Source organism: Pantherophis guttatus, chromosome 5 (genome assembly GCF_059756535.1).
Source record: "Pantherophis guttatus breed Tessera chromosome 5, ASM5975653v1, whole genome shotgun sequence".
In the NCBI taxonomy this organism is placed as follows: Eukaryota; Metazoa; Chordata; class Lepidosauria; order Squamata; family Colubridae; genus Pantherophis; species Pantherophis guttatus.
The window spans coordinates 96656846-96684377 of record NC_142067.1 but is presented as its reverse complement, the minus strand read 5'-3'; the positions used below and the strand labels follow the sequence as shown (position 1 = coordinate 96684377).

Below are 27532 nucleotides of genomic sequence, written 5' to 3'. Positions count from 1 at the left end.
ACATATTTGAAATGGTAGTCAAACTATATCTGATATAAATATACAAAACATAAAACTAGTATAGAACTCGATAAGAACAATTTATAATATAATTAACTATATTATATGGCAGTGAAAATGCTGAATAATTCATTCTTCTTTTTATTCCAAAACTGCATTACCTTTAAAGGAGGATTGATTTCTTTTCCGTGTTTTCTCTGCAAGTTTAGCATTTTTAGGTAGTGATAAGTAACGTGGTGATTTCATGTGCACCTGCAAAAAGAAGCATAAAATGTATTCAGGCAGAAAGAAATACACACAAGTCAAATATTAGTATAGCTTCTTGTTGAATAGAGATCTGTGTTAGGAGCATTCTATTAATTTTAAAATAGAAAACAATATATATATGCATGTAGTTCTAACAATTGCCATGTGTTATATTTTAGAACCCTTCCAACCCTTTTAGGCTGGAAGAAAAGAAGAATCCTATTTAATCAACCAGCCACTGCTGTTGAACTAAGATCAGAGCAAAAATCCAAATCAGTAACATCCTAAGATCTTTTAAATGATCCTAAAACCATTGATTTCTGCTTCTCCTTGAAATAATATCTGTTAAATACCTCCAGTGGTGGGATTCAAATTTTTTTACTACCGGTTCTGTGGGCGTGGCTTGGTGGGTGTGGCTTGATGGGCATGGCAGGGGAAGGATACTGTAAAATCTCCATTCCCTCCCGATCAGCTGGGACTCGGGAGGCAGAGAATAGATGGGGGCAAGGCCAGTCAGAGGTGGTATTTACCGGTTCTCTGAACTACTCAAAATTTCTGCTACCGGTTCTCCAGAACCGGTCAGAATCTGCTGAATACCACCTCTGAGTACCTCCATGCAAAGCTTTCCCAACATAAGATTGTTGAAAATGCAGAGGTTGATAGTCACCCATAGGGGTAGCTTCTAAAGGCTGAGGACTTTCCAAATCTTTTTTTAAAAGAAATTGTATTTCAAGTGACATTTTAAAGATAATTATTAAATGAGGATAGTAGTAACATCAAGTCGTAGCTCACCAAATGAAGCTCTTTGTGAGAGCAATGATCAATGACATCTATATATAGTAATTTCCTATATTAAATGGGTGAAATGTCACTCAGTGTTAATCTACCAGAGAAAGACTTATTGCTTGAAAAAGGTTCGTCTTAGCCTGGCACCAGAGGACAAAGAACCTGGCAACTAGGGGCTATAGCTTTTAAGTCCATACGCTTAAGGACCTACATAGAATTGATTTAACTGGATTTAAAAATTTAGATTCTCCTTTGCCTTCTATACTTAGTTCCACTGTAATCCACTTTTTCATAAAGAAAAATCATTCAGCACAAGGAGTCTATTCATCAGAACTTTCACTTCTCTGCCTAGCTGGTCCAGTGGGATTCAAAGATTCTATATCTGAAATTATTAGATGCAAGCAAACAGCACAAGGATAGATTTTGAAGGCCATGTATTATAAGCAAGGCAGGTAAATCTTACTACTTCAGAGCAACAAAGACCGTGGCTGTTACTGCTCATATTTTTTAGATATGCTCAAGAGTTGTTTAAACATGATTCCTTTAAATTCATTTAATTCATGATGTACACAGTTGTAATATCACTTTTTTTTTTAAATTTGATTTATATGCCGCCCTTCTCCGAAGACTCAGGGCGGCTTACAATGTGCTCAGCAATAGCCTTCATCCTTTTGTATATTTATACAAAGTCAGCTTATTGCCCCCACAAACTGGGTCCTCATTTCACCTACCTTAGAAAGGATGGAAGGCTGAGTCAACCTTGAGCCTTGGCGAGATTCGAACCCTGCAGTAATTGCAGGCAGCTGGTCTTAATAACCAGCTTAATAACAGGGTGCCTTAAACCCCTGTACTACCAAGGCTCTTCTCGCAATAATTTGCAAAATTATTTTACTGTCTATGTGGAGGGGTGGGGAGAAAAGAGAAGAGGGGTGTGTTATTTCCATTAAGAATGAATTATTTTTATTCTCCCAAATTGAAATAAAGATAAAGATTAGTCTTAATTTGACTAAGTAATAACTTTATCCCTCCCAAATGTTAATAAAATGACTAATAAAATCTAGTGTTGCAGATGTTTGGTTTACTAATCCGGGTATATTGTGATATATTTTGTATATATTTTTAATTTTTCACATATTTTCCACTAAGTAGAAATAGCTGTCCTTACAAAAACATTTAGAGGCTCTTGTTATAAAGAAATAAATATTTGAGTATGAAACCAAAATAGTGGTAACTCTCAATGTCCCATGGAAGATGTACAGTACTTGTCCCCAGAAAACTGCTTTTATTCATTGATATCTTTCATTGATTTCATGTGTTATCTTGAAAAAGAATCAGTAATTAGTGATACAGAATCAACCTATTGAGAATCATTTAGAGGCCTAAGTGCTTCATTCATATAGTAAAATACATTGTTCAATAAAATCCCATGTAAAATATATTAAATATATATGTATATATAAGTACTGTTCTTGACAAACTGTTGCTCTTCCTAATGCTGTCCCTTAGGCTATGTCGGCGACGAATCAAAATTTCTTTGGCTTGCTTTTCATTTGCATCTTCAGCAAGACTGTATCTATTATATGATGGAGTCTGCAACAAACAAATAAGAAAATGTATGCTTTAAAAATATATTAATAATAGTGATTCTGATGCAAAGGCTTCTTGCATCACATTTTGTTTTTAAGCTACTTCAAAAACAACTTAAGAGCATAATTAGCATAATGTAACACCTGAAAATGATGCAATATTCCAAAAGTAATTTATTACTTTGATACCTTTTAGTACCACAATTTACTTTAATAACTTAGATGTTAAATATCAGAAATGTCAATAATCTTACAGACAATATTTATATAACCCAACCTATTTGATATGTAAGATGAGTCATAGAGATACACTGCCACATCTCTAAACTGTTTTCCACACAAATGTAAGATGAGATGCTCTCTAACTGATATTGAGAGAATAGAATTCCCACACTATCTAAGCCTCAATTTTTATTTAGTTTTTTATTCTGCATTCATTACTTTATATATAGCTCAAAGCAATGAACATATACTCTTTCTTCCTCCTATTTTTCCCACAACAAGAATCCTGTGAAGTAGATTGGTCTGAGAGAGAGAACGATTGGCCCAAAGTCATCCACCCAGCTTTCATGCCTGAAGTTGGACTAGAACTCAGTCTTCCTGTTTCTAGGCGAGCACCTTAACCACTATACCAAACATGCCCTCCATTAACTGCTCTGCAGAAGATGCTGTCTTCAAAGACTTATTAAAAGGTCGTGGGTAAGTGCTGTTTGAACCTCTGAGTTATAGTGGTCCATAGGTTTGTTCCACCATGGAAGAACTCTTTGCATCCCCAATCCTTGGACAAGGACTCTGATTCTCTGCAGGTTCAAAAAGTATACCAAAGGGATCAACAGATGGAGTTGAAGATATCCAGGAGCCAAGTCTGCAGGCTTCAGAACTTGAAATACTGAATTAAATTGTTCTACCTGGAAGCCTATTGGGAGCAAAGGCAGCATCACAGCACTAGGGTAATTCCGGTGTAATATGACTGTATTAGCTCTCAAGTGCCAGCATGCAAGCTTCATTCTGCACCAATTGCAGTTTCCAAATGGCCTTCAAAGGCATGTCCATGTAAAGTTGATTGCACAATTACTTCTGATGTGATACAGGTATGAATTTATTATTACAGGGCTGCCACTCATACATTTCCCTAAAGGTTCTGCGGCCCGTCCCTATCTGCATTTTGCAAGGCTGTGCTTTCCCTGTCAATGTACCATTGGCCCTGATTGATAGTGGATGATAGAGGATAAATATATGTATATTATATTCAGGTATGGCTATTACTACATTATTAAGGTTGTTATTTTTGTTGTGTGGATTTTGATTAATTGGGCCAATTCATAGATATGATAAATAAATGATATGAACAATATCTATAATATTATGCATCAACTCTCAGAAGCCTACTCCTTCAAAGGAAATAATGTCCCATCCAGAGTTATAACTGGAAAATGGCAGTTCTGTCCTCATCTCATCCAAGCTTCTACAGCCTCCAGGCACAGGGTCAAGACTTTCATAGTTTCTGTGGCCTGGCCAGGGATGGAAATGTACATGCTAATAATCATCCCAAACCGACAGGCAAACTGTCCCAGGCAATTAAAGCTTCTGCTGGAAAAAAGTCACATTATCAGGGATCCTTTGGATAGGACTGTGTTTTAAAGATGAAAGTGTTTGCATGACTACACTTTCATGGTGTTTTCATTAAAATTAATTGGAGTATGAAACTTTCAACACATGCAGCCTACTGGTTGACTGTATGATTGATTGAGTTGGGAATCCCCTTGGGTATTCAGAAGTATGCTTGAATCTGATTTCAGTGAAAAAATACAACAATCGTCACAGAAAAATTCTTTTTTTTAAGGTGGGTTTTTGCTAGGAGTAAGGGGGAAATGATCAGTTTCTTCTCTCCACCACCAAAACACACACACACACATACACACACACAGCATTGGCAATGAACATTCAGCTGTTTTGTTGTTCTTTAGGGTTTCTGTCCTTCCTAGCAAACAAAATATAAATTGGTATGTTTCTACTGCAACATCAATGAGAAATCTGTGGAGGTTTTTTCTGTATGTTAAATGTAAAATGAGCAAGGCTCACGTCATTTTCATTCCAGCAGAAATCACTGGGGGTAAGCATAGGAAAATGTGGCATATGTTTACATGTATGAAGAGTAGCCTGCATGTTCATTCTCGCATTGTAGCCTTCAAATATCTGATCCACCATGTAATGCTGTGTTTATGCTCCAAGTATTATATATTCAATTTTAACATCAAGAGACACATATTTGAAAACAGTTCCAGATGTCTGTTTCAAATGTTTCTTAAGTCTTTTTGCATAAACATAATTATTTCTCTTCATTGCATAACAATACATCTCCTTTCTTATTCAATAAACCTAAATACATTTCTTTGGAGATAAATTCTATTGATTGTAATAGAAATTATTTCTCCGTACACATCTTAAGTTGGCATGCTACTGTTTTTACTGGAAAATGAAAAAATAGCTGTCTGACAAAGTAGATGTAGCCACAAAGGTGTTATTCTAATTTCTTGTTGTCTACTTACTCTTTGTCGTATCTGATACAGATTCTTTGTTAAAATCTCTCTTATGTTTTCCATTTGGCCAGAATAAGGTGTATTTATTTTTTCTCCTTCTTCAGGCTCACTGTTATAACAGGAGATAAAATATAGAACTAAACAGATCTTCCATTGGAATAATATGAATTATACATTTTTTCAAAGATAGAAAATTATTTAAAAGAAAGAAAATATATTTATCATGCATTACATTAAAAAAAACAAATTTTGTTAGTATTGACTTAACCATATCAATAATGTTGATCTGCAATTTATTTAAAGTACAAGTTGCTAAAATGTTAAATAAATCTACAATTTTCCCAAGTAGGTTGATCCATAGAGTCTTTTATTCATGAATGTTTGAGAATTTAATTCAAATTCATAATTCATATCAATGGCAATTGATTATAGAATTAATAATATCTTATGCCTTTTAACACATTTCACTCAATTAAATTTAAATATATTTTATATTACCAAATATCAATATAAATTTTGTTCTGAAAAGCTGAAGGTATTTCTTGGTAAATTGTGTTGTATCACAGTAACAAGTTCTTAACACATAGCAGTAAAAGTTTTCTATATTAATCCTTTTTAGCCACTTTAAATTACTGTGAGCTTCTGAAATCTCTATGGTTATCTCCTCTATATATGTAATACCATATATTATTAATATGTATGTAATAATATGTAAACAATTTTTGGCCTCCCCGGCCTCCAGAGAGAGAGGGAAGGAGGGAGGGAGAGAGAAAGACACACACACAAACAAACAAAAGTCCTTCACACACACACCCCAAGGCATCCACATCCCTTCACTAATCTGCTTTCCACCCCCAGGAGCATAACAAATTAAAGTTTAATTTGTGTGTATTGTTTAATGGACTGCTAAATTGTCCATCCAGTCACATGACCACTTAGCCACGCCCACCGTCGGTCCACCCGCCCCACCAACAGTCTGAGGGACCGTGAATAGGCCCCCTATTTAAAAAGTTTGAGAATCCCTAACCTAGACACACACAAACCAATTCAGTCTATAAATCAATGATAAATGTTTCCCTCACTCTGATTGGAATGAGTTTCTGGCTGGGAATTTGGGGAAATTGTATTCCCTAAATCAGTGGTTCTCAACCTGTGGGTTGGGACCCCTTTGGGGGTCAAACGACCCTTTCACAGGAGTCGCCTAAGACCATCGGAAAACAGATATTTTCAATGGTCTTAGGAACAATTTTATGGTTGGGGGTCACCACAACATGAGGAACTGTATTAAAGGGTCGCGGCATTAGGAAGGTTGAGAACCATTGCCCTAAATAATTGGAAGGTAACAGATGGAGGTGGTGGGGAGAGAAGGCTTTTTAGCTGTTCTAAGTGTTTAATCTCCCAGTTAAACTTGCATTAAGTCTGTCTATTTGCGAAGCTCATGACTAGAGGTCTCCAGTGTTGTAAGTATAAACATCAGGAGCAATGTCCTGATTTTATGCACTCCTTCAAGAGTACAACAGGTACTTAGTTTATTATTTTATTTATTTATTTTATTAAATTTATTGGCTGCCAATTTACTACAAAGTAACTCTGAGTAGCTTACAATATTTAAAAAATAAAACAATATAAATAAAATACTGCAAAAATATAAAAATAAAATACAAAATGCAATAGCTAAAAAGTGGAAAGGGAGAAAATAGGATAAGCGGGGGGAGCAAAGTTTTTTTTAAGGAGGGGACGAACCACAGCCTCCTTAAAATGCCCTAGAAATATCCCTTCCTGGAGTGATGAATTAATCACTGCCTGAACCAACCTGCTAATCACCGTATGGAGGCTTTCCCCATCCAGGAGGGACAAGGATCTAACTGACAGGTGGTGGTGCTGACGGCATTGAGGGCCCTGTTCACTTCATCAGGTCCAACAAGGTCAAACTTTTCCCAGATTGATTTATAAAAAGCAAAATATTATTGTTATTCCTAATGTTCACTTCCATATATGTTTTTACTTCTTTAATACAGTGGGGTCACAACTTTTGGAGAGATACATTTTCTGTTTGTATTTTATTATTAATTAACGGAAAGGTTTGAAAGTAAATTTTTGAAAAGGAAATAAATCCCAGAAGTAATTAAATGGGTTAACGTGTTTAGTCCTAAATGTAAAAAGCAAAAACAAAACAGCATGCTCCTTTTTATCTTTTCTTGGGCTGCAAGAAAGTAAAGAATTCAACTTCAGTGCTTTTAAGAGTTATATTCTGATATGCTCCATATTTCTCTCTACTTACTTGATAGAAGCTAGAGATGGAACTGTGCTTAACATCCCATTCTCTGCCATTTCAATGGCATGTTTTATTTCCAATTTCTTGTACAGGGCAACAATACTTGATTTTGGTTGTTTTTCCTTAATTAAAAGTCTTCTTAGGTATTTCTTATCAAATTTTATAAACCTGTAAAAAGCAAGAGCCGCAGTGAAATGATAAAATTAAACAATGAGTGATTAGATAATGAAAGAATATATTTTAATGAAAGCATGTGTATTAATAGTAGAATTACACAGATTGCATGATTGGAAAGAGCATGAATGGATTTACCTTATATGTTTAAATGATAGTGTGATTGGTATTAGAATTGTACGTTGAAACACTGAACAATGAAAGAGTGAAGGATGAAACCTCAATATAAATAGATGTGAAGAGCTAAATAAGGGAAATATGAATAATAAAGCAGATGGAAGATAGAAAAAAAACGTCTTTGAATACTACGGTGACATTAAAAAAAGTTGGAATAGAGAGAAATAAAAGGGGAATAATAGTATATATATATTAATATAACAAGATATATGTAATAATAAGAGGGAGGTTTAGAAATTGAAGGGCGGTAGTATTAGGTATGTTTAAATAATATGAAACAATGAAAATGAAATGTAATAACCATGAGTAATAATATTATGTCTATTTGTATCAAAATGTATGATACCCAGGTATCACACTATTCATGCATTGATATGTATAAGTAATATAAAAAAAAAAAACTTGGGGGAAAAAGAAGCAAGAGCCATTCTATTAATTAATTTAACATTAATTGAAACTGCAGCAAATTTCTCTTTGTTCTTATAAATTATTCTGACTAGACATTTAGAAATTAGTTTCTAACTAAAATGAAATTTTGAATTTGTGACAGAAATAAAGCAAAATTAAATATACATGTTTTCTGAAACAAAATAATTCTTAAACTTAATTGAAGTATATGTTTGTAAATTTATTAATATTGAAAATGTAAATATTAAATAATACATTGGCTTTTTCCACTTGTTCTTTTAGATCATTACTAAATATGCTTCTTACTTATCTCTCCAAAAGTTGTGACCCCAGTGTCCACACACATCTTCAACACCAGCCTTGATATGGTCAAAGAACTAGGATGAAAAAAACCAGTCATTACATTATTATTATTAAACAAAGGTATACATGACTTATTTCTGTAAGAAAAAGTTATCTTGATTTTTATACCAATAAAATTTCAATACCAAAATAACAATGAAATAAGATAAATTTATAAGATAAGTTGTTATCCAATACAATTGTTTTTAAAATCAACAATAAATGTATCTGAAAAATACGTTACTAATAATCAAGACCAACTTGATGGAATATAATGAATTAAAGCATGTTATAAATGTTACATTATCACCACTTGAAAAGGAAAGTCCCTCCAATTGAACATGATGCTTGTTATCTAGAGGTACATCTTTTTCTCAGTGCATGGCACCCTTTATGTCTCAGTTTTTCACAGGGCCTCTAGGCCAAAAGAAGTACCTGAAAATTCCATTTATTAAATAGTTAAGTCCAAATTTATAAATGTAAAATATCACAACATGCACATTTTGGGAATCATGGTTCTGTGCATTTCCCAAAAGACATGTAAAGGTAAAGGTAAAGGTTCCCCTCGCACATATGTGCTAGTCATTCCCGACTCTAGGGGGCGGTGCTCATCTCCATTTTAAAGCTGAAGACCAGCGCTGTCCAAAGACATCTCCATGGTCATATGGCTGGCATGACTAAACACCAAAGGCATACGGAACACTGTTACCTTCCCACCAAAGTGGTCCCTATTTTTCTACTTGCATTTTTTACGTGCTTTCGAACTGCTAGGTTGGCAGAAGCTAGGACAAGTAACAGGACCTCACCCCGTTACGTGGTACTAGGGATTCGAACCACTGAACTGCTGACCTTTTGATCGACAAGCTCAGCATCTTAACCACTGAGCCATCACGTCCCATAAAAGGGATGTAATGCACCTCAAATTGAAAACATACCCGGCAGTAGATTTCCTCACTGACTGCTGGTTGCTTCTTATTTGACCTTTTGACATCAAGAAAGTCCACTAATGGGCGAATTGTCATTCCCTGTACAGAAGAGCAGAAACAAGCATGTCAATCACTTCAGCCTGGCATGATTTGACATGATGTCATTTTCATATTCTGTTCAATGTGCATTTTAATAAATGAGTGGTCAGTATATAGCATTATACTACAAATATTTGAAAGGAAAATACATTTGTGTTGTGAAAGGAGATGCAGTTTGAGGAAAGATTTCACATTGTACTGATTGATTATTTTTGATGAAGAGAATTAGATAAAGTTTATAAGGGGACTCAAGTATACGGAAAGGTACCAGAAAATAGTTCAATACGTCAAGACAGGAGCTGATTACTTCACAAACTAGAAAAATTATCTGAAATCCAAGAGGGATAGAGTTTTGTAATGTTGTACAAACCAGTATGAGAATATACTGAATGGAGGATGAAAAGGAAGGCAGGCATCAGAAATAAAGCTGAAGATGTAGGCCCCTCATTTGTGATCTTATTCAGGAGGGGGGAGCGGACCTGGCAGGTATTACGGACACCTGGTTGAGCCATGAGGGGGGGTTTCCCCTCGTGGAGATGTGCCCATCAGGCTTCCGTGCATTTCATCAGCCGAGAGCTCAGGGCAGGGGTGGGGGGGTGGCGGTCATTCTAAGAGAAGGTCTTGATCCGAGGGAGACCACTGTACCTCAGTTAGCCGGATGTGAGTCCCTTTTTGTGAAGTGGGGTCGTGGGGTGCAGATGGGTTTGTTGATCACGTACCTGGCTCCCTGCCACGTGGCAATGACCCTGCCCGAACTCCTCAATGTTATAGCCAAGGTGGCGGCTGATACCCCCAGACTTGTGGTCATGGGGGGATTTTAACCTGCCATCCATCGGTGAAACATCTGAGGTAGCTCGGGAGTTCATGGCTTCCATGACGGCCATGGACCTGACCCAAGTAATTCATGGCCCTACTCACATAGGGGGACACACTCTTGACTTAGTTTTTATCTCTGGTCAGTGGTTGAGTGGCCTTGATACAGGGGATATAGATATTGAACCCTTGTCATGGTCTGACCACTCGCTCCTTCGACTTGACTTTCTGACCGCCGCACCCCCCTCGCAGGGAGGGGGAGCCGACCAGGTGGTTCCACCCCAGGCGCCTGATGGATCCTGATAGGTTCCAGATGGAGCTTGGGCCATTTCCTGAGACTCTAGCTCATGACTCAGCTGATGACCTGGTGGCCGCCTGGGATAGCGTGGCTGCCGGGGCTTTGGACCAGGTCGTGCCTTTGCGGCCTCTGACCCGGCACCGAACTCACTTAGCTCCTTGGTTCTCCGAGGAGCTGAGAGAGAGATGAAGCGCCGGAAAAGACGCCTAGAGAGCGGTTGGAGGGCCAGTCGTTCTGAATCTGATTTGACACTGGTAAGGTCTCATATTAAGACCTACCTAGTGGCGATAAAAGTGGCGAAATCTAGCTATTTTGCTGCTCTTATCGCATCATCAGATAACCGGCCAGCCGCCCTGTTCAGAGTGACCCACTCCCTTCTCCATCTGGGAGCGCGGTATGACCCCTTGCAGGGCCGAGCTGAGGATTTTGTACAGTATCTGTATAATAAAATAACTCAGATACGGGAAGACTTGGCCACTGACTGGGTTAATTCAGACGAGATGACTGAGGCAGGCCTTGAGAGTGTTATCTGGGAGAAGTTCGATCCTGTGGCTCCCAAGGACGTGGACAGGATCTTGGGACGGCTAAATGCGACCACATGTTTATTGGACCCGTGTCCCTCCTGGTTGGTGCTTGCTTCCCAGGAGGTTACACGAGGCTGGCTCTAGGGGATTATCAACGCTTCTTTGAGTGAGGGTGTCCTGCCGGCTGCCTTGAAAGAGGCAGTGGTGAGGCCTTTCCTCAAGAAGCCATCCCTGGATCCAGCTGTTTTGGCTAACTATTGTCCAGTCTCCAACCTTCGTTTTATTGTGAAGGTTGTTGAGAGTGTGGTGGCGCGACAGTTTCCCCAGTACCTGGATGAAGCTGTCTATTTGGATCCACTCCAATCCGGCTTCAGACCTGGGTACAGCACGGAAACGGCATTGGTCGTGTTGGTGGATGATCTCTGGACGGCTCGGGATAGGGGTTATTCCTCTATCCTGGTCCTGTTAGATCTCTCAGCGGCTTTTGATACCATCGACCATGGTATTATGTTGCGCCGGCTGGAGGGACTGGGAGTGGGGGGCACTGTTTTGCGGTGGTTCTCCTATCTCTCCGACTGGTCGCAATCCATGTTGACGGGGGCAGCGGTCAACCCCAAGGCGCCTTGTTTGTGGGGTGCCACAAGGGTCGGTCCTCTTGCCCCTCCTGTTCAACATTTATGTGAAGCTGCTGGGTGAGATCATCCGTGGTTTTGGGGTGGAGTTCCATCAGTACGCTGATGATACTCAGCTGTACATCTCCACCCCAGACCATCCCAACGATGCCTTGGAAGTGATGTCCCAGTGCCTGGAGGCTGTGCGGGTCTGGATGGGGAGAAACAGTCTTCGACTCAACCCTTCCAAGACCGAGTGGCTGTGGTTGCCGGGGTCCCGGTATAGCCAGCTGACACCATCGCTGGTTATTGGGGGCGAATCATTGGCCCCCACGGAAAGGGCCCACAACTTGGGTGTCCCCCTGAATGCACGGCTGTCTTTAGAAGGGCATATGACGGCCGTGGCCAGGGGGGCTTTCTATCAGGTTCACCTGATACCCCAGTTGCACCCCTTTCTGGATCGGGACTCCCTACGCACGGTCACTCAAGCACTCGTCACTTCTCGTCTGGACTATTGTAACGCTCTCTACATGGGGCTCCCATTGGGGTACACCTGGAGGCTCCAACTGGTGCAGAATGCAGCCGCACGGGGGATTATGGGAGCGACGGGGCACTCCCATGTGACTCCTCTCCTGCGTGAGCTGCATTGGCTTCCGGTGGACTTCCGGGTGTGCTTCAAGGTGTTGGTGATCACCTTTAAAGCGCTCCATGGCTTAGGGCCGGGGTACTTACGGGACTGCCTTCTGCCACCAATAGCCTCCCACCAGCCAGTTCGCTCCCACAGAGAGGGCCTCCTCAGGGTGCCATCGACCAGACAATGTCGGCTGGCGACCCCCAGGAGGAGAGCCTTCTCTGTGGTGGCACCTACCCTTTGGAACAATCTACCCCCAGAGATATGAGTGATCTCCGACCTCCGGACTTTTCGTTGGGCCCTAAAAACTTATTTTTTTTCAGTTAGCCGGTCTGTCCTGATTTTATGGTTGGTTTTAAAATTTGATACGGATTTTTAAATTGATAAGTTTTAAATTACAAGCCAAATTTATTTAATTATTTTAAATCTATTTTTAACTTTATGTATAAATGTTTTTTATCTTGGCTGTTCACCGCCCTGTGTCCGAAAGGAGAAGGGCGGTATAGAAGTTTCAATCAATCAATCAATCAATCAATCAATCAATCAATAAATAAATAAATAGGATAGATGGGGTTATTGTCAATGAATATGATGAGATCTAGAAGAAGGCTTTGACACAAATCTGAAATGTTCAGCCATGGACACATGCAATTCTCTGACAACATAATCTGTTATTTTCTTTTTGTGTGACACTTTTAATTTTGTGAATTAGACAAATTGCAGATTTTCTTGAAAAGAATTATTGGTCATATTGTACATATAACTTCTGGAAATATTCTTACCTGAATGAACACAGTAAAGAATATCACTACGATAGCAGCGGTAATGAAAAGCTTCTTTCTAGGAAATACAGCAGAAGGGAGCAGGAAGACCAGAGAAAAACATATAGCTCCTCGGAGGCCTCCATAGGCGATAATGAACTGGTCTTTAAATGTTATAGGAATTGTCCGAAATACATTTATTACCTGAGTCAATGCAAAAACTCCTAAAAAAAAGCCGAACACATATAAAAATTGATCATGGTAACCTAACCAGCTTTAAAATTTAGGAACGAAAGGTACAGTATTATATCAGTTCTCTTTCTATTTCCATCACTGTTTTTAGTTGGTGTTGGTAGGGGAGATAGATTTAATTCAATTACAGACTCCCCAGGATCTACCCTATCTCTGCTCTTAACATTTGCAGTACATGAAACGGTTGAGGCATAAGGTTCTACATCAGAATGGTGTTACATCAGAATGGTATAAGATGTTATCAATATGCTGATGTATAATATACACTACATCTCCATCTTAAGCTGACCAAGTTAGGTTGTCAAGATTCTTTCCCAGTGCCTGAAGGTTATGTGCCCTGGATGGGGAAATACAGACTTTATCTTAACACTAGCAAAACTGAATAGTTATACATTTTGGAAATCACTTTGGTAAAAAAATAACTCTCCTAACCAGAACTGGAATGCAATATTGGCGTCCTCTTGGACTCTGCTTTTGCTAGAATTTCATCTATATTCAAGTTATGAGGAAAAGATTTGAAAAATTAATGTTTTCCGTAGTAAGGAAAAACTTTGCACAAACCCATCTTGTGTGACAGCTTGCACAATAACGAAGATGACTTTGACAGAGTTATGCAACTTCTTTACCAAAGCAATAAGTAGTAAAACATATCTTAAGTCGACAATACAGATACTATTTGTAAGTGGGTCAGACAGACATTTCCCTAATTGACTAAGAAAAGAACAGCACATTCCGTCAAGATTCTGATATTATAACTGTATCCAGGCTAATGCAACTACACCCGTTCCTGGTTGTGACTCATAGTCACTCATGCCCTAGTCATATGCTGTCTAGATTGCTACAATATGTTCCATATAGAGTTGTCTTTGATAACCACTAAGAATACAATAGTGTGAATAGTTATGAATGCACTTCATTGTGCCCAGGTAGCACACTGCTTCATAAACTGAACTGGCTCCATATAAACTTTCAGATGTTATTCAAGGTACTGATTATCTCCTATAAAATCCTTCATGGCAGAGATCAGGTTACCTGTAGAACTGCCTGTTCCTAATTGTCTCTTCGTCCCATGACATTTAGCAGAGAAGATGTCAGGGTTCCAGGCCTGACAGAAGGTGTTCTTTCCCCATAACAAAATCAGCTAATGAAATTGTTAAGGACATGGTTTCTCTGTTGCAGTGCCTGCCCTAACATCATTCATCTGAGATTTGGACATCCTGGTTTTGTCCTGCAAAGATGCAATGACCTGTCTCTACCCCAAGCATTCAGGCAGATTGTAAGATGAACATATATATAAGATCATTAACTGACATAAGTATTGATTAGTCCCATTTACTTCTGTTGAACCACTATCTTATTGGCTTTTTAATATTTCAAAGATACTATACAATATTTTTAGTCCTCATTTTCATGTTTCTTCAAATTGTGAGGCACCTACAGTTGCTCTTGCAATTGGTCAGCCTTATAAAACTCATAAATCAAAATAAAAAAAATAAATGTACTTTAATACTTACATTTAAGGTAACAGAATTCTTCAAAAACAAGTCATAATCTTCTGTTGGTATTATAGAAAGGTAGATACATGCATACATTATGGCTGAAATTTGTTTTTACTATAATTGTAAATGTTTTTGTAATGAAAATACTATATTTACTATAATTTAAAATAAGGATGCAAATTAAATGCATCCCCTACCCTTTGCCGTTTTAAGGTACCCAAGCCAATAATTCCTCAGGAATTTCTATAAAAGAAGAGACTCCCTATTAGCTGAAAGTAAAAAATCTGAGATGTACTGCTAGTGTCTTTACACTGTGTAGGATGAATGGGTTATCTCCTGCCAAATTCTGCCTTCTTCCTTATATAATCATTGGGTTCACTGACCAAAAATTGGTTTACTCAGAGTCATTTGTAAAGATTTTCCTCTATCACTGTAAAAAAATAAGACTTTCTTCATAAAAATAAGGACATTTCTTTGTCAAAGCTACAGTTCCATTATCTAAAAGATAATATTTCAATACTAAAGTAGGTTGAAGTGCAATCTAGAAAGTTTTAAGTGACTCTTACCTAATGAACGCCAAATCAAACAAAATAGCAAAGTGAAGCAAACAAAGGCCCAGTTCCATTCATGGTTTTTTCCTACTGTAGATACTCCCATGAAAATAAAGATAAGAGTTTCACTGACACTGCTCAGCATTTTCATGAAATATTTTATAGTAGTATATGATTTCTGAGAAACATTCTCTTCCACGTATTTATTCATGGTCATAGCACATGCTGTAATCCTGCAGGAAAAAACTAGTTCAGTTTCTCTGTATTTTTATTACAAATACTGTATTTTTACTGCAAACATTTGAGTAACGTTCACCTGAGGTTACTCCAATAAAATGCCCAGAGTCACAGTGTTAATGAGATAGGTGGCAAGAAATCTAATAAATAAATAAATATCACTCAGAATTGTTATAGAAGTTAATGTCACTGAGTTCAGTAAAATTAAGTTTCTTCCTTTTAACATTTGTGAACACATTTCTTGATACCATATAATAAGGTCTTTGGGAATACTTACAGACTTTTATGCAATCAACATAATGCATTGTGTGGATCCCTTTGCAACTCTTCTAACAAAAACTTAATTGTTACTTGCTTGTAGAAAATGGAAAGTTATCATTCTCTTTGGTTTTTGTCGCTCTGAAGGGACATACAATGCTGTCTTGGCCATATTGGCCAGGTGGCTACTATAATTATTTGTCCTCCCTTTGGTTATTCAGCATTGTGATATTAAATGTGGTTATGATTTCACTTTAAAAAGATACCATTTCATGATGTCAGAAAGACTGCAAATAGATATCATGCGTGGGTGGTATTGCAATGCTTCCTGTTTTAATCTTGAACTTTAAGATGTGTTCCATGATGTTGTTCCTATCAAATATCTTCCCGTAACAGATGTTTCAGACTGTACAAACAAACTTCAAATTATACAAACTGGATTTGCTACCACTTGTCAGTTTAATTATTATTATTATATATTTTGGTCAAAGTACATGTTATATTTTTATATAAGGTAAAGTAAGCTGAACTAAGCTGAATCTGCTGATACTGAATGCTATAGAAGTAGTCTATTATTCTTAGATGCAAAAGTGAGTTGCACTTTAGGTACTTATTTAAAGCAGCTTAGATAGGAAACTTTACTAAATCCCCAGGATGATATAGGGCATATCTGACCAAATAGAAAGGCCACAGGAAGTTTTCTACAATAGTTCCCATGCCATTCAGTGGTTTCTGATAGCCAGAACATGTTGTGACACAAAAGAGGAAGTATGAAAGTTCTCCTGTTCTGTGGGGCTGCAATTCTAGGCTTCATTTTATACTTCTCACTTCATCTCTGAAGTGGCCCAGAACTGCAGAGTGGCCATTTATCATATCCTCACATAATGACTGTATCACCAACAAATTGTGAAGACTCACACTAGACAATTCTAGGAACTTTCATCCAATTTTAAAACTCTTAATACTGGTAGATATTTTTATGGCTGGGGCTGTCTGAGTTTGGCTAGTAATAACAGCAGAAATGTGGATTTCATCTATAAAAGCAAGGATAAAGTACAAATTGTTCTCTTTTTAAAAACTGTATTATTTTTTTGAAACTCATAAAAAGTACTTATAAATTTAAGTCCTGATGACCTGAAAGATTACTATTCTCACATACATGGGTACAGGGTGGAAAAACATATTCAAGAAATTACTAGTGGTTTGATTTGTATTTTGTTTTTATGTCTTTGCGGAGAAAGACTAATGCAGAAATATTTCAGTATATTAATTTCAGTTTATTTAAATATTCCTAGGTAATCACTTCCATTTATTTAAAACCATTTAAACTAGACTGGGCAGATCTACCAGTAATGCAAATCAGCCTGTACAAACATGGCAGTTTCTGTCTAATGGAAAAATCTAGTTCATAAGATATTATCTTTTAGCTTTTTCACAATTCAGTTTTAAGTTTCCTGGCTCCCCTTCTATATTATGTAATATATAGGAGTTATACAAATCTATTGAAAGTACTTTATTGTAACTTGATCAAAATCACTCCATTTATGACAAAAGAAACTTAACATCCGATATTCTATTACATTCCTTTTTATTATGAATGTATATATAAACGTTATTATATACTGGACTAGAAAGTAATTTAGTAGCTCAACCCATTAAATGCTTAGCCATAATATAAATTGATTCTGGCTTAGTAGAAATGGAAACCAGGCTATAGTGACTTAGCACTATCTATGAATGAGCCATTGCAGCTTATTTAAGAAATCATAGTTAAAATAGTCTGATTTGATAACAGTTGGTGGATACCTATTTTTTACATATTATATTAAAAGACATACTATTCTCAGTAAAAAGAGCACTGAAAAAGCAATAGGTTTTTATAAGAGGCATTCATAATGCATATATATATATATGAATGTTCCATAATAGTACCTATGATAGTCTTTACAATACAGTAAATAAACTTGAAGCATTTTAAAGATTAGTTGATGAATCATATTTATGAATGCTGAAATTAATATCAGAATTGGAAGGAAATTGAAAACCACACAAATGTTGTTAATGGGAATAAAGTATAGGTGGGATTCTTAAATGTCAGGTGAATTAATATAGTATTTTATAATTAAGAAAATGCTCAGTGAAATAAATTTCTACTTTTACAATTTAAACAATGAAGTCTATTTTTCAAATTTAAGCCTTATTAGTTCATTCACATTTTTCCACATTAAAATATTGGAAATAATTAATTAGCTATGTGAGAACATTGTATTTAGTAATCCATTATATTACTCAAATACAGGTAGTCCTCAGTTTACGACCACAATTGAGCTTAAAATTAATGTTGCTAAGTAAGACATTTTGCCAAATGTATGAATATATAAATCCCTGTGATGAAATAAAATATTCATAATATGTTGTTTTTATCTGTTATTTATTCAACATAGGTTTGAGATATATAAATTTTCAACAAATATTTTAAAATAATTTAAAGATGAGAAAGGAATTGAAGGCTGAGGCTTACTAATTTTAACTAAGGCTATCTTATAAAGTGTGCAGTAGAAATTAGCTTTAAAATAGAAATCACTTTTGCATATCTTAAACTTTTACCCATTTTCACATACCAGCTATCATAACTATTTATAGCATTGTTCCTGAATGTACTGTAGATAACTTTAATTATAATGATGGAATTGAAACATTTTCTTAAATCATTTACTCTTCTAAAACTAGACTGCAAATTTTCAAAGGTAAAAAGCAGAGATATTATTTCCTTGTAACAAGCCTATAACTTGAAAAACATGATCCGTTTAATTAATATCCTCCGCCACATTGTTGTTTATCAACATAGGAGATCCTTCAAAAACTGAGGGAAAAATCGACATATCAGTATTGACACCACGTATTTTCATGTGTGGAAGATTGAAAGGGATATGAAAAGATTCCAAGATTGCACTAATAAAGATTAATAATCAGAACTAGTGGCCTCAGGAAAACAATTACAGTAGTATAATTTCAGAACCTAAACTGGCTGAGTGAGTATATTAACATAGGCTGCTAGTTAAAACAACTTATCACAAAAACCAAACAAATCATAACTAATTTGAAGACAATTGAGCACTGAACATTTGCATTTTTAACATAATGGACACAGGACTTGTTAAGTGCTATTACTTCCGAATTTTGAAACTAGATCCTAGTTGTTGTTTTTTAAAAAAAGGAAAAGCATAAGTTACTATTAATAATACATGCAAGATATTCTTAGCCAAGGTTTGTTATTTGCTTGTTTTTTTTATATACTTACGCCATAATCCCTGAAAGGTGAAACATTTCAGCTGTTATGTACGATAGGTAACTGTATAAGAAGACAAACAGTGGCTCAATCACTCGAATTTTATGGGTGAAACGAGTAGTAAAAGCTGCTACAAATCCAAGAATGATTCCAATCAAAACTCCACCAATGCCAACTACAAAAAAATTAGCAATTCCAGCAAATATGTCAATGGCTTCAATTGTATGCATCTGGCAGAAAGATTTGAATAAGTTGTACAGCACCTACGAAAGGAAAAATTTAGCTTTTTAGATTCCTTTCCAAATAATGTTACAGTTATTGTAACTGGAAATGTAAATTACATTCTATTGCTATTCAATAATCTCAGAAAGTAGAACAAATGAAAAAAAAAGGAATATATGATGAAAGATTTATTACCTTTCAGCTGTGCTACATTTTCTTAAAAAAAACACATCTTTTTTAAAAATTTCCCCTTAGGGAAAAAATGTTCAGTTATTCAATCCTATATGTAACAATGAGCAGCATCAGTCCTTAATCTAATGTTGTATAGTGAATTTCAAAAAATCTTTATAATCTAGTCAATCCTCTGAAGAAAAAATATCAGTCTCTTACCTGGCAGCCTTGCACGTGAATTTTGGGGATGGGATGGGGAAGAGATAAGAAAAAGAAAAAAAAGTATGTCAGGGGGGAAATGATGTGTCAGAAAGAAAGATAGCAGATGATTTCATCCTTTAGGTTATTTATAAGACTGAAGTACTTCGGATCAGTACCCAAAAGGTGATTCAACAGCTGCCACATAATCCGGAGAAAAGGATTCAGCTGTATTAGCAGAAGTGTTACACTGATGCCTCCATATGGTCCAACACTTTTTTTAAACAAAACCCAATGCTCTACATAGTTTAGTATTCATAATGCACAAAGAGCAAAGACAAACATCTGTCCATATCTATAGACTGAATACATTCATTAAAACTATTCAATCAGGAGCGAAAGTTAGATTTATAGCTGCCAGATGATAGGGATATGACTGTTTTTATCTGCAATGTATTAGGTAATTACCCTAGCAAAAAGCCTTTATCTTCTTGTGGACCAGAAATCCAATAGTTCTCAAAAAGGCCAGTCACCTTGGTGGTAAAGATTAAGTGTTTGCTGTCATCTCTCCCATGCAGTAGGCTTTAAACCATGTTCTATCTAGTCCATATCTGATCAAATCCATTCAGATTCTTCTATCAAAATTGCTTTATTTGTCTCATTTCATTTTCTCATTACTCCTTTAGTCAACAAACATCCCTTTCTACACTGTAGAGCAGAGCGGTCAAACTCATAGCCCACACGCTGACCACGCCCACGCCCGGTTTGACGAAGGGAGAAAAAGTCATGATACTTCACGTGATGACACCGTGACGATGCGAGTTTGACACCCCTGCTGTAGAGGATCAGTCCTAGCGACTTACTAGGGGTCATTTCTCCATTTCCAAGTTTAGCAAGGACTTAGAAAAATTAGCTTGTCAAAGTGACCACAAAATGCTTTCACAGAACTATTTAAATTCATCACCTTTCAGAATTAGATCAACTGTTCTTAATTTTCTAAACCTACATATTGCATGGCAGTTTATAATACTACAACAAAGCAAAGAGCATTGGGCAATTTATCCATACAATGAGCATGAGAGTTACTGAGTGTGTAGGTCTCCCAATCCAAAATAGCAATAGCAGATTTATATACTGTTCCATAGTGTTTTACAGCAATCTCCAAGCAGTTTACAACATCAACATATTGCCCCCAACAATCTGGATCCTCATTTTATTCACCTCAAGGATAGAAGGCTGAGGCAACCTTGAGCAGGTCAGGATCAAACTCCTGACTGTGGGCAGAATTAGCCTGCAGTACTGCATTCTAACCACTGCGCTACCAAAGGCCCACAAATGTCACCCATCTTTAGCATATACCATGTTTCCCCAAAAATAAGACCCTGTCTTATATTTTTTTGAACCCTGAAATAAGCACTTGGCCTTATTGCCATGTGCTCAAAAGCCCAATTGGGCTTAGGGGATGTCTTATTTTGGGGGAAACAGGGTATCTTCTAACTATTGAAACTGTTTATTTTGACCCATCTAGTCCATCAAAGCTTTTAACAGCAACTTCTATCCAGCCTAAGTTGGCAATGTACGAATATGAATAGCCTCATTAGGTGCATAAGTAGAGAATCATTAAGGGTCATTGCTCCTAAATCCTTCTCTTAGATGGGTCATTAAGTGTGATCTTCCTGGTGAATCTGTGAAGTGGTCTTCATCTTTCTGGAGACTGATACAAGAGCAGCATAAAAAAATGGAGAACAGGTTGTATGATAAAGGAAAATATTTGTAGTTCGGGATTGAAATGAGGGGTTCTTGCTGCTCTTTGAGCTTAATTGATTCCTAGTAGATGTTTCATTATCCAAACTAGATAACATCAGTGGTACTAAGGAGTGAGGTTCCTCTAAATTTATGTTCTTGAGGCCTCCAAGACTACTCGCACCAACACTGACAGGGTATGAGAGCAAACTTACTCCTAGGTGATGTTACCTAGTTTGGGTAATGAAACATCTACAAGAAAATAACTAAGCCCAAAGAGCACCAGGCAGATTGTTGTCTCAAAGAGGAGTTTGGATTTAGCATAGATTCCTTCACTCTTCTCAAAGAGAAGTTTGAGAAAGGAGTGAAGGAATCCATTTATATCAAAATGGAAAAGCCTTCCTCAATAGAGGTGGAAGTCTCAGACACAACCAGTCCTCCAGCTTTTATGCTGCTCTTGCATCAGTCCCCGGGGAGGATCAAGACCACAGGTTCTGTTGCAATATTTTCAGGATCAGACTCAATAAGATCAACGAGAGTTAAAGATTTAACTATATATTCTTTTATTTACATTAGGCATTCTATATTCACTGAATATTCACAGATAGAAGCAAGGGAAATGGTGTAGGTAGCTCCTTATATATACAATGGGTGGAGCTATATGTGGGAGTGGTGAATTGTGAATACATTAAGAAGTGAAGAATAAGTTAACCCCTGATACCCTGTCTGTACACTATTTACACATTGGAGAATAAGGCATTTATATCTAACAAATCCCCCTCTAAATGCCGATTCGTTATACAACACCAGTTACATTCAGATTCAGGACAATACAAAACATACAACTTAGAGGTTAAGTATTTATGCTGTTTAGAAGGTAAAGGTTTCGTTAATATATCAGCTAATTGTTCTGAAGTGTCGCAATGCACTGCTTTAATAAATCCATCCTGAGATAATTGTCTCACATGTTTAAATTTTATATCTATATGTCTGGATCTTTGTCCAATGGCATCAGATCTAGATATTTCAATGGCTGCTTTATTGTCTTCATGCATAACAAAAGGCAGAGCAGGTTTTTTCCAGACATCTGAAATTAAATCATTAAACCATACAAGATTATTTGCGGCCTTGGATAAACAAACATATTCCGCTTCTGTTGTTGAAGTAGCCACTAGTTCTTGTTTACCAGTGTACCAGTAAACTGGACAGTCATTTAAGAGAAATACATAACCGGATGTGCTTTTTCTGCATGAGGTGTCTCCAGCCCAATCTGCATCTGCATAACACGTAAGCTTTGGTTCTTTAATATCATTAGGTTCTAACATTAAACAAAAGTCTAGTGTACTTTTTAAATATCTTAAAATTCTTTTAACAGCTTCCCAGTGGTACATTGTTGGTTTGCTGACATGCCTAGATAATAAATTGAGTGGTAAAGCGATGTCCGGTCTAGTCCAATTAGATATGTAAAGGAGTGAACCTATGATTGATCTATAGAATGTATTGTCCTTGAACTCGGGAGAAGATTCATCAGAATTCCTTAGAAAGTCAGTTTGCATAGGGGTATCACAAGGTTTGGCATTGTTTAAGTTGCATTTATTTAAAAGATCTATGATCTTATCTCTCTGGGTAAGTTTGAATCCCTTTTTTGTCTTATTAATTTGGACACCAAGGTATTTGTTTACCTTGCCTAAAGATTTCAATGAGAAATGTTCATTTAGTTTAGTTACAAAAGTCTCTCTTCTTTCTTTATGTTTTCCTATGTATAAGATGTCATCCACATAAATCAATACAAATTCAATGTAATCATCACCCCTCTTGACAAAGAAACAATTATCAGCAGTGGTAGCGTTGAAGTCCATGGTCTTAAGTACTTTTACTAAACAATCATACCACCGTTTACCAGATTGTTTTAGCCCGTATAAACTCTTGTTTAACAACCAAGTCTCATTTCTGTTTGTGTATGGACTATGAGGTGCTCTCACGTATATTTCTTTATCTAATTTTGCGTGTAGGTACGCAGTCTGTATGTCATATTGGAATACATCTAGATTGAGTGCTGAAGCTACCACTAGAGCTGTTTTGACACTCTCTGTTCTTACAGTGGGGGAATACGTGTCAGTATAGTCCTCTGGATATTTCTGTGCATAACCCTGTGCAACCAATCTAGCTTTGTATAGAGTATTTCCTCCCTCTAAATTCTTAATTTTATATATCCATCTGGTACCAATAATTGTCTTATCTTTAGGTGCAGATGCAGGTGTAAATACATTTAGTCCTTGTAAACTTTCCATCTCTTTCTTCATTGCTAATTCCCATTTTTCTTTTTCTTCGTGAGGAAGTTTTAACACTTCCTCGTATGTATTGGGTGTTGTTGGTTCACCATTCATGTGCATTACATAATCCTTGTATTTATTTGGCATTTGATTTCTGGTGTTTCTAATGATTTTCTCGGGTTTACTATCGTTATCATGCAAATATCTTGCTTCCTTTTTTGTTAGTGTATCTGTCTTTATTTTGAGTTGGCTATTTGTCCAAGTTTTGGTTTTGTTTTTATATTTGTTGATATTTTGTTTTTCTATAGTCCCTTTCTCATGAGATTTTGTATCTTCATGTTTATTTGGGAATATCTCATTAAGATGTAATTTAGACCAGTTAGCTTGTTCATGGAACACAGCTGTTCTGGAAACTATAAATTTGTTGTTACTATCAATGAATCTGTATCCTTTAGTGCCAGTCTCATATCCCATAAATCTGAGTCTCCTGGACACATTTTCTCCCTTTCTTCTTAATTGTTTAGGTATGTGTACGTCTGCTGTGACTCCAAATATATGCATGTGTGCTAATTTTGGTTTTCTATTATACATCACTTCATATGGTGTCTTATTTATAATGCTGGACCATGTTCTATTTTGTGTGTAATTTGAATAATGTAGGGCTTCTGACCAGAATTGTTTGCTTAAGCCAGCATCTTCCAATGTGCATCTAATCATGGTTTGTAATGTGGAATTTTTTCTCTCTGCAATCCCGTTTTGGAACGGAGAAAATGGACTAGATGTGTAATGTAACATTCCTTTGTCTTTTAACCATTGTGAGAATTCTTTAGACATGAATTCGCATCCTCTGTCTGTCATAATTTGTTTTATTTTGATGTTGTGTTGTGTTTCTATGCGTTTGTAAAATTCTTTAAATTTTTGAAATGTTTCATCTTTGTGTTTTAATGTGTAAACAAATCCATAGCGGCTATAATCGTCCACTATTGTCAGGAAGTAACGTTTCCTATAAGTGATTGATGGAGTTAATGGACCAACTAAGTCCATGTGTACTAAATCAAAAATTTTGTTAGTTGATCTGGTAGATTTTCTTGGCCTGGGACTAGTTTTTAGTTTTGTAGATTTACATACTGAGCATTCCAGATAATTTTCACAATTCTTTATTTTAACACCTTCTGCGTGTTCAGTCATTTTTTGCACTACAGGAAAACTGGCATGTCCTAACTTCCTATGCAATATGTGAGCACACTCATCATGAATTGGTTTACCTATCTTTGGCTTCTTATCGTTGTGTGCATCTGTGTGATCATGAGATATTTTACATTCATCATTGTCACTGTTGCTAACATTCTCATCATCTATTTCAATACAATCTTCCATATTTGAATCAATGTTATGTAACCATTTTTCTTTTGTTATTAGGTAAGGCAGTCCTCCTTTAGTCACCACAGTGCCTACATTTATTTTATTCTTTTCCAAAGTTGCCTTTCCTTTTGAAAAGACAATGTTAATGTCAGAATCTCTGCTTAGTTTTATGGCACTTAATATGTTATGAGGTATTTCAGGTATTAGTAATACCCCCTCTATTTTTCCTAAACCAGGCAAGGTTACATTTCCTCTGCCTAATACTTGAACCTTTTCTTGGTTAGCTACCTTAATTACAAATTTATCTTCTGCAAATGAAGACAATATACTTTTGTTATTAGTGGTGTGATTAGTTGCTCCAGAATCAATAAGCCAATTATTGTTCTCACTTTGTTGTGTGTTAGTGTTGTCTTGTTTATTTAATCCATTCAGTGAACCAGACTTTCTATCCTTTGAATTGTCTCTGCCCCCTCTATTCTCTCTGTGATTTGGTGGGCTCCTATATCTATGCCTTTCTATGGAAGGCTGTCTATAATCGTTTTTGTTTCTGTATTCTGATCTATATCTTTCTTTTAAGAATTTTGGGCAATCTCTTCTATTGTGTTCCCTGGATCCACAATTATGACATTTAAATGTTCCACTATATTTTTCTTGGAAAGCTACTTTCCTATATGGTTTATGTTCTGTGTGATTGTTAGAACGATTCCTTCTAGAATTATCTTCTGTTATCAATTTGTTAGATAGACTTTCAATGGATAAATACCCTAGATTGATTGTGTCTAAATGTGACATAAAATTGTCCCATGATGGGTCAAGTGAGTTGATAATGACACTTTTCATTGTTTGGTCTGAAATCACCTCCCCCCTCAAATGCAGTTCAGCTCTTATTTTGTTCAAAGATATTAAATGTTCACTTATGGAAACCCCTGGTTTTATCCTAGATGAAAAGAAGTCTTTAGATATCCTTGTGGTGGTGGCTACACTGTCACTGTGAAACAAATTAAACATGCATTGAATAATTTCTGAAACAGTCAAATTTGGCTTAATGCTGTGATACATTGCAGGAGACACACTAGATATTATTAAGAAAAAAGCTCTATGGTGTAAACAATCTATTTTTAGTGTCCAAGGTCTTTTTGGGGGACTAGTGATAAAAAACAGTAAGTTTTCCTTCATAAAGACAACCTGGAGCTGTTGATACCATTCTTGTAAATTAATGCCATCAACCCTTAGTTTTGGGAAGTCACTGGGTAAATTTCCGACATTATTGGGTCCATTACTTACAACCTGAGGTAGTCCGTGGTCTCGTAAATGCAGAAAGTTGCAAAACGGCATGGGGATGCTCGCTACGAGTCTGCATGATCTTCTCTCCTGTTCATGTCTTCCCGGATCGTCAGCGTAGTTTCGCGCATGCGCGTTGCCCATTTCTTCTTCGGCGTCGTCGTGGAAGGTTCTCCTCATTGCGGCTTGCTCGCTCTGCTCTTCTTCAGATGAGTCGGTCTCTGGTTCGACTTTGGGGGTTCTGGCGACGGTGGCTGTTCTTCCTCTTCTATTGAAAGCGTTGGTGCTTGCTTCGGTCTGCGGCGTAGGGCGGTATCGGCAGGGCTCTCTGGGTTCCGGCGTCAGCGCTCTAGTAGTCAGGATGGGAGCGGGCAGGTCTTGAGTCATTGGCTTGCTCGTTCGCTTTTTTGGTGTCTTTTTAGTAATTTTCAGTTTTGGCCCAAATGCAGCAAAGAGCGTTTTCATCGCTGATTTTATTTGGTGTTTTGTTGGATCTTCCTCGCTTTCTGGTTCTGATTCTTCTGAGGTGTTTGAATCTTCCTTTTTGTTTTCGTTGTCCGATAATATTTTTCGCGCCAGAAATTTTGAATTGAGCTTGCTGATTGGCTCTTCTTCGTTCATCTTGGAGGCCGGTTGAAACCAAGACGGCTGCCATTCAAATTTTTGCGCGGGATCATCGTTTTTCTTCTTTGTAATGATTTTCTCCGCAGTCATATTACTCACTATTTTTGGATCTTTGGGTTTTTCATTGGTGATGTTTTTCTCTCTCGCTGCTCCGCTGTTCTTTAGCATATCTTGGAGGTTCGCGATGAGGCTTTCATCATTCTTCTGGCTTTTTAATAGTTTTAATATCTCTGACCTGAGTTCGTTATTTTCTATTTCGATTTCCTCCTGGTCATCAATTATTTCTTCGTCTTCAGTGGTGTATTCTTCGGATTCTCTCGAAATTGCATTCGTGGATTCGTTGATTATTTCTTGTTCCGTTTCCATTTCTTTGCT

At 36.8% G+C, this 27532-nt stretch overlaps 1 protein-coding gene across 3 annotated transcripts in view; it reads right to left on the bottom strand.

Annotated features, from left to right (window-relative positions):
* LOC117666835 (sodium/hydrogen exchanger 2-like) overlaps positions 1–27532 on the bottom strand; it is a 52466-nt gene that overhangs the window by 6403 nt on the left and 18531 nt on the right. For all 3 annotated transcript variants that reach the window (XM_034419838.3, XM_034419844.3, XM_087895368.1), the window contains exons 3-11: positions 19296–19546; positions 15515–15732; positions 13219–13421; positions 9470–9559; positions 8499–8569; positions 7440–7601; positions 5168–5267; positions 2497–2622; positions 162–252 (exon numbers count right to left, since the gene is read on the bottom strand). In XM_034419838.3, the coding sequence (XP_034275729.1) occupies positions 162–252; positions 2497–2622; positions 5168–5267; positions 7440–7601; positions 8499–8569; positions 9470–9559; positions 13219–13421; positions 15515–15732; positions 19296–19546 (1312 nt within the window). The remainder of the gene's footprint in view (positions 1–161; positions 253–2496; positions 2623–5167; positions 5268–7439; positions 7602–8498; positions 8570–9469; positions 9560–13218; positions 13422–15514; positions 15733–19295; positions 19547–27532) is intronic.